The sequence below is a fragment of the Lagopus leucura genome, unplaced genomic scaffold (genome assembly GCF_019238085.1).
Source record: "Lagopus leucura isolate 7727_CA_CO unplaced genomic scaffold, USGS_WTPT01 Super-Scaffold_100001, whole genome shotgun sequence".
NCBI classification, from domain to species: Eukaryota; Metazoa; Chordata; class Aves; order Galliformes; family Phasianidae; genus Lagopus; species Lagopus leucura.
In genome coordinates, this window is record NW_024962262.1 from 34,582,603 (window position 1) to 34,590,696 (window position 8,094).

General features: G+C 44.8%; 1 protein-coding gene across 1 annotated transcript in view; it reads right to left on the reverse strand.

Moving 5' to 3' along the window:
* Positions 1–6,905, reverse strand: part of DZIP1 (DAZ interacting zinc finger protein 1) — a 35,052-nt gene extending 28,147 nt beyond the window's left edge. Inside the window, exons 1-4 of the mRNA XM_042867912.1 lie at positions 6,893–6,905; positions 6,675–6,748; positions 6,100–6,591; positions 467–551 (exon numbers count right to left, since the gene is read on the reverse strand). Coding sequence (XP_042723846.1) covers positions 467–551; positions 6,100–6,591; positions 6,675–6,677 — 580 coding nt within the window. The 5' untranslated portion in view covers positions 6,678–6,748; positions 6,893–6,905. The remainder of the gene's footprint in view (positions 1–466; positions 552–6,099; positions 6,592–6,674; positions 6,749–6,892) is intronic.
* Positions 6,906–8,094: the final 1,189 nt, after the last annotated feature.

Here is an 8,094-nt window from a genome sequence, read left to right on the forward strand (position 1 = left end):
TCTGATACATGCTAGTCCTTAGTAGAAATCACAAGCATGCAGTGTACTAGGAAGGGGAGAATTTAGGAATGAACGAAGCAAACTTTAAGAGCAGTACTTTTGAAACTAAATGCTTTTGAATTAAGAGAGAAAAGAATAAAAGTGGTATAGCAACCAAAATCACCACAGATACATGAAGCTGGATTATTCTCGACAGTTTCTTGTTCTTATCATATTTTACAGTCAGCTTAGTCCAGGAGAGTCTGATCCTATCGAAACTGATTTCAGGTAAGCTGGATTATTTCTGTACTAGTCATTCACCTAGATTCACAAAATGAGTTTTTGTTACTGCACTGTGTTTATGTTTACCTACTCCTTTATAACACGTATAGCTAAAGAAAAACAATTGTGCTCTGAGGTCTGCTACTGACTGAAGTATTCAGCAGGAATAGATTGAAAAGGCACTGTAAAGAACTGAAGTACATACCAATCTGAGATTCTTCTGGATGACGCCTTAGCATATGGCCTTGTAAAAAGGAATAGTTCATAAAAGCCTTCTCACAGAACTGACACTACAAAAAACAGATAACAATTATTATTACTTGGTATATATAGCAGTGTTTATATTATTTTGTCCAGACATCAAAAGTATATTGAAAATCTATGCAGAAAGACTGTTCTAAGTCTTGATCTCTCATCTCATTATTATTTTCCCAGACAAGCAAAAAAGGAATTGAGTTAAAAAGGAAAAGAAAAAAAAAAAGTAATAAAAGTAATAATGTGGAAGACACAAACAAAGAAGAAAGTCAAACACTGATAAAAGTTATTACGTCTTGATAGGTTTTGGCTCTTAATAAAAGCCAAGGAACTCTCAGGATAATCCTTCATCATCTGCATAGACAACTTTACTAAGTTCCTTTATTGCAAACTTCATAAAAAAAAAAAAAAACAAAGAAACAAAGCAAATTAAAAAGAAAACAAACAATAGAAAAAGCGATAGGTTTGTTTTATAACTTGTCCTGCATTCTAATGGGATGTATGACAATTTCTACTTCATAGTCACATCTGAAGTCCAACTTAAATTCCAACTGTTTGGAAAAAAGTTTATCACTTTCAAAGTATATCACTGTAACGTTCAGAATATTAGAAACAGATAGAAAATACAAGAACAGGAGCTTTATTTACATGTTCTGGAACGTACTGATAAGACTGTGAATCAAAGCCCCTAACTGATTTAGACAGAAGGAATGAGAAACCTTTTCTCAGAATTCTTTTTCAAGTACTCAGCTGAATCCTTTTCTTTCTGTACTGTGATATGAACATATAAATACTGACCCAATGGATTCCAGACCTCATCATCAAAATCAAAGTTCCAGATTTCATATTTATACAAACTGGGGGAAGATCTCCTTGAGAGCAGCCCTGCGGAGAAGGACTTGGGATCCTGGGAGAAGAGAAGCTGGAGCCAGCAGTGTGCGCTTGCAGCCTGGAAGGCCAACTGTGTTCTGGGCTGCATTAAGAAAGGTGTGGCCAGCAGGGAGAGAGAGGTGGTTGTCCCCCTCTACTCTGCTCTTGTGAGGCCCCATCTGCAGTACTGCGTTCAGGACTGGGGAACTCAGTACAGGAAGGACGTGGAGCTCTTGGAGCAGGTCCAGAGGAGGACCACTAAGATCATTAGAGGGTTGGAGAACCTTTCCCGTGAAGAAACATTGAGGGAACTGGGCTTGTTTAGCTTGGAGAAGAGTAGGCTCTAGGGAGACCTCATTGTGGCCTTCCAGAACTTGAAGGGAACATATGAACAGGAAGTGGAACAGCTGTTTATGAGGGTGGATAGTGATAGGACAAGGGGGAATGGCTTTAAACTGAGAGGTTAGATATTAGGAGGAAGTTTTTCACACAGAGGGTGGTGACACACTGGAACAGGTTGCCCAAGGAAGCTGTGGATGCCCCATCCCTGGAGGCATTCAAGGCCAGGCTGGATGTGGCTCTGGGCAGCCTGGTCTGGTGGTTGGTGACCCTGCACACAGCAGGGGGGTTGAAACTGGATGATCATTGTGGTCCTTTTCAACCCAGACTATTCTATGATTTCATCTAATATTGAAAATACTATCAGTAATAGTGAGGTATCTTCCAGTAAACCCTGAAACTATGAACCATTAAAACAAATTTTGATGGACAAATGCAGACATATGACCCTAACAAATACACGCAAACACAAAAACCAAAGCCAAGACAAACAGTACAACAGCACAGCACTGCTACCAAACCAAGAGGGAGCTTACAGTGTAACAGATTGCACAACACTTAGGGAATTAAATTGGCTGTGAAATCATGTTATTCATTCAAGCGCAAACTTCACGTCAGGTTGGTGCTGCTAGTGAAAGCAAGCTCTTACTGCAGGGAACAGGACTAACACAGGCAATATCTAGGGTCTGAATTATGTAGCACTACCCTTGTAGCTACCAGTCGCTGTGTTAGATGCAATGTGCTGTGTGTCAAGCAACATGGTGCATAAACAGATAAATAATTGTATGCAAAGCATCAAAAAGTGAAAAATGTATTACAATAAAAATTTCAGATAAAACAAAAGGCGTTGGCAAGAGTCATAAATTTAAGACATTTAGGTAATTATCATTTTATTGTAGCAGTTCACAGTTGAATTTATTTTAGTGGTAGATTAAAGCCATTAAATTTGAGTTCCATATTACAGTTAAGAGAAAGAAAGTGTGCCTGCACTCGAAAAACTAAAGATGTGAATAGATATTAAGAGACGTCTACAAAACAACCAAGATTCTGGGTGAACAAGAAGAAATCTGAACTAACCCCAAGGAAAAACTGCAAACATCCTATTATCTGGCACTGTAGTTATGCCAAGACCATAGCACAGATAGATCATAAATTTAACACTTACTGAACACTCTACTGCCTTGCATTTACAAACCCCGAAAAGAGTTCATTTTAACTCTGGCATTCAGACTCACAGTCCTGAAATCACTGCTGGAACTGCAGAATTTATTCAATGTAACACAGCTAACTGAATGTTCTCTTCCCACATGAAACTAAGTAACTTGCATTGATATTAGTTGAGAATTTACTAATAGAGAGGAAAGAGGGAAATGAAACTAAAAATGAGAAATAATTTCCAATTTCTGTGTTACTGTGAATGCCACCAAAGAGAAGTGATGAGCTAAACTTGCTACCAAGTTCTTGAGCTTCCACTGAGACAGCTGCATCCCATGAACATTTCAGGAAGACTCGGTAACATTTAGCTGGCAATCACAGCATGAGAATTACGTAAGTTTGCATGTACAATGCTGCACATGATCAGCTTTCTTTTGCAACTCAGTACAGACACTGCTCTGTAAGTTGTAATAAGGCTTTTTAAAAACGATATCAGCTTGTCCTTAAGACAGTCCATCCAGAGAAGTGGTGGATGTCCCTAAAGACATCCAAGGTCAGGATGGACAGGGCTCTCAGTACCCTGATCTAGCTGTGCATGTCCCTGTTCATTGCAGAGGAGCTGGACTGGATGACCGTTAAAGGTCCCTTCCAACTCAAACTATTCTGTGATTCTAACACTCAAATGCATGCACTGAGGCAACGTTCCCATCAAGTGTACAATATGTAAGTTTACTCCCACGGCATGAAGCCTGCATTTCCTTACAGAAACACTTGAGTCAGCTTAGCAGCTAGAAGTGGAAAATTGCTGCTTCTCACAGTTAAGACTGCTATACCACATTTTGAAAACTGTGCAAACATCCCTATGAATCTCCAACAAAATAAATCCTGTGACTTATGTTCCCTGCCTTTTTGCAGGAAAGGAAGGACCTGTTTTCTTATGGGATACAGAATTGGATGTGGGAGGTGCCTTTCCCCAGTTGCAAGAACTTTGCTAGCCTGAGGACACTGATGCTAGACGGTGAGTCAAAGTGTGGGCATACCATAAGAAAACTTGTATTGGCTCAGTGCTTTAACTACGGTGTGGTTAAGGAGAATTTCAACAACCAGGAATGTTAGTATTCCAAGATTTTAACAAAAGGAAAAAAAAACCACAAAACTTTAATCTTGTAAATAAAAAGAGCTACCCTGAAATCTTACATCAGGTCTTCACCCAGTACACTCCTCAGACTTTAGATTATATTTGAAGCTAGAATCTGCAGTCCTGAAACATGCTGAAGCTGACAAATTTTTAAGCCACTCTACTATATCCAGAACAACAATTCCCTCATCAGATAAATAAATAAGTAAAGATGGCAACACGCTAAGGCTCTTGTGAAATATGCTAAAGGAGCAGACTGTTGTGCTAGGGATGAGCTATGCCACTGGTGTTCTTAACGTGAATTGCTCCTGAGTTACATAAGGGGCAAAAACTTTGTGCCTGGAGAACACTACTGCAGAAAAGTGGCAACTGGCCTGCAGACAGGCTACGCCCTAGCATCAATGCTGCTGTATGTACCCTAGGAATTTCCTGACCATATGGTACACAGGCAACAGAAAGAAGCAGCACCTGTATCGTGGGCTTTTGGGTGTGTGTATGTGTATATCCAACACTTCAGATGCGTCAAGAGCAAATCCAAGGCTATGGACCACTTGACAGTAAACAAGATTTGATACAGATGATGCAGCACTCTCAGATGTCTGTGACAGCAGCCCAGCGCCTGCACTTCAACCTCTCACCTCGCAGGCAACCACAGCCCATCAGAACCAGGCAGCTCAGTGGGGCTCAGAGCCACAAGAATCATAGCCACAAGCCAGCCATAGAATCATAGAATGGCCTGGGTTGAAAAGGACCACAATGATCATCTAGTTTCAACCCACTGCTATGTGCAGGATCACCAACCACTAGATGAGGCTGCCCAGAGCCACATCCAGCCTGACCTTAAATATAAATATGGGCCCATGCTATTCCTAAGGAGGTGAGGCAAACTTTAAATTCAATTTTTCAAAAACAGGGGAGCAGTTAAGCACCACTATTTCCTGGGCAGCCACAGCTCGCCACTGCCTGTAACTCTCACAGCTTATAGCTGAGGCCAATTCCCAGCTCTCTTCACTCACACATACTGGGCAGAGCATTCATGCTAAGGGATACCTTTCAATATTGAGGGGATCCTGTCCGTGACACTAACTAATATATCACATCCCACCTGTGGGGAGACTGACTAAGATTTGCAAATCTCCTCAGGATGGATTAAGGTGAAATAGCACACAAGGTCCGTGCATAAACATCAAGTACAATGGGAGGTTTCCACAGAACAGTTATCCTGTAGACACTGGCCTTCTCACAGCTACATCTGCCTAAGCTCTGTGGTTGTATAGGAAATCAAAGTAAGCCTTGTCTCAATTAACAACTTCAAGAGAAGAAAAGAGAGAAAGAGAGAGAGATATCACCAGTCTTGGATCCAGGATCAGATCAGTCAAAGGGGTTGTATGGGGAAGAGAATCCATCCCATAGCCCCTACTTACATGCCCCAGTTCCAGGATTGGTTAAGACACCAGGCCCTCCCTATGACTTGACCGTTTCTTGACCCTTCTCTTGCTTCAGTTCCAGAAGTGGCTGAGATACCACTCACATTAAATGACACTAGGTTCTTCCCTGTGGCTCAACTGTCTCTTGGGGCACTGTCTAAAGCTCACAGCACAGTCACTTAGGACTCGTCCCTTACATGCCTGAATGATTTAACTTCCACACATTCCTCTCACTACCAAAACACAGTAGAATTTCTGTCAGAAGTTGAATACCTGCATACAATTGAACAAGTCTAAGTAGAACTCAATTTTAGGTTAGGATACCTGGAAGATGTTTATAGGAGAACTAGGTCCCAAAAATGGTTTAGCTGGTTTAATCAAGGTCATAACGACATCACTTGCCAGAATTCATAATAATCAGGCTATCAGCTAACTAACTGAACGTTCACTCTTTAAACATCTTTCCTTGTAGCAAAATAAATTATTCTCAGTTATCACCTACAGGATCATTATGCCTTTCTCAGCAAACTTAAAGCTTCCCATTCTCTTTTTTTCCAAAAATATTTTTAGTTCTTGTTGTCAGCTTATCCCTGTTGTTGTCAGAACCCTTGTTACAGCAGCTGTTTAAGATGAACACAGTCCCTCTCCTCTCACCTGGTGGTAGCTGGCTCGGGCCTCCAGCATCATCTGCTGGGTGCTGATCATCTTCTTCCTGCGCCGGCACTCCTCCTTCAGCCCCTTGACCTCTTGGGCACGCTGGGCCACCTCCTCGGCCAGGCGGTCGCGCTGGGCTTGGGCCCCGCGCAGAGCTTCCTCTAGGCTGCTGAGCTGGGCGCTCAGGTACTCCTGAGAGTGCAGCAGGTACTCGGTGCACAGCTGGGCCAGGCGCAGCAGCTTGAGCAGCAGCGGGTCTGCGGGGCCCTGGCAGTGCGGGCAGCGCTCCCGCTCGGCGCTGCAGAAGGTGACGTGCTCCAGGTGCTCCTGCAGGGCCGCCACGTCGCCCTCCCGCCACACCCGGCCCACGTCCACGGCGCTCAGCCGCCGCCAGTCCGGGCCCTCATGGCGCCCGCGGAACTGGAAGGCGGGAAACGACCCAGAGCCGGCCGCGGCCGCTCCCGCCGGGAAATAGGCGCGCTCCGTGAAGGGCTGCGGGAGAGAGGGGAGAAAAGAGGCGGCTCAGAACGAACCGCACCGAGCCCGGCCGGCCCACCACCCACCACAGCGCTCACCATGTCCGGACCGTCTTTCGCGTCCCGTTCGGTGCCGGCGTCCTCCGCGTTGTTATGGCAGCCGCGGCCCGGGCCTGCGCGGAGGGGAGCGGGGAGTGAGGCCCGGCCCCGCGGACCGTCCCGCCCCGCCCCACCGCCCCGCCGCGGCTCCTACCCGCTGCCCCCTCCCGCCTCTTGCCGTCCTGCAGCGTTCTCCAGCCCCGCCGCAGGACCGGTACCTGTGGCACTACTCTCAACGTCCATCCGCTGCGCCCCACTGCCTCAGCTGGCTGCTCCGTGCACAGACCCCAGTGCCGCTCGCAGCCTCCCTCCTGTCAGCCGCTGTCACCGACTTTCCACGGCCCCACAACATAGAATCATAGAATCAGTGTGGCTCTGGGCAGCCTGCTCTACTGGTTGGCGACCCTGCATGTAGCAAGGAGGTTGAAACTAGATGATCATTTTCATGGTCCTGCTGATGGTCCTTTTCAACCCAGGCCACCCTATGATTCTATGATTTATTACTCTTCTCCAAAAATCTGCTCTTCCTGTCACTGTTTCTTAATATGTCATTCCCCAGTGCTGCCTCTGCCATATTGTCACATTCTATGTTTTCATCTACCTGTCCTTACAGTCCTTTCCTCACACACACTTTAAACACACTTGGGGTCCTCCCCAGGCACATACCTCTCCAGTAACATTCACACAGCATACACTTCTAGGTTCATCTACATCCTGTATCATAAACTCACAGAAATATTGTTCATAAGAGACCTCTGGTAAAGTTCCAGTCCAACCCTCTTTTCAAAGCAGAGCAGCTGTGGCTTCTGCGTGGCTCCAAAAGCGAGTCCATGACCTCTCTGGGCAACCTGATACCTGGCTGTGCTATCCTCCTGGTGAAAACATTTTTCCTAGTGTCTCACCTACCATCTCCTACCACCAAGGAAAAATTGGTTCTGACATCTTTGTAACTATTTTTCAAGGAACTGTGAGACTATTACAATGCCTCTTCGCTTTCCCTTCACCAGACTAAATAAACCCAGCTTCTTCAACCTCATTTTGTTGTTCATGTTAGACCCCTAATCCTGTTAGCTCTCCTCAGCCCTCTTTTCACATCCCTCAGGCTTCCCTTAAGATTTTAATCTACTCAACTCCTAGGAATTCCTCACACAGAACTCGCAATGAGCCTCACCTCTCTCATCTACGTTTTTTTACAGTGCCCACTCCAATAAAAACAATGGTGTGACAACCACTAAATCACAACATATGTCTACTTCCATGCAAATTAGAACAACACTGTTTTATGTACTAATGTAAGAAACGCAGGATCATAGGATGGTTGAGGTTGGAAGAGACCTTTGGAGGTTATTTGCTCAACACCTAAAGCCAGTTGCCCAAGATCACATCCAGGTGACTTCTGAAGATGTCCGAAGAGGCAGAC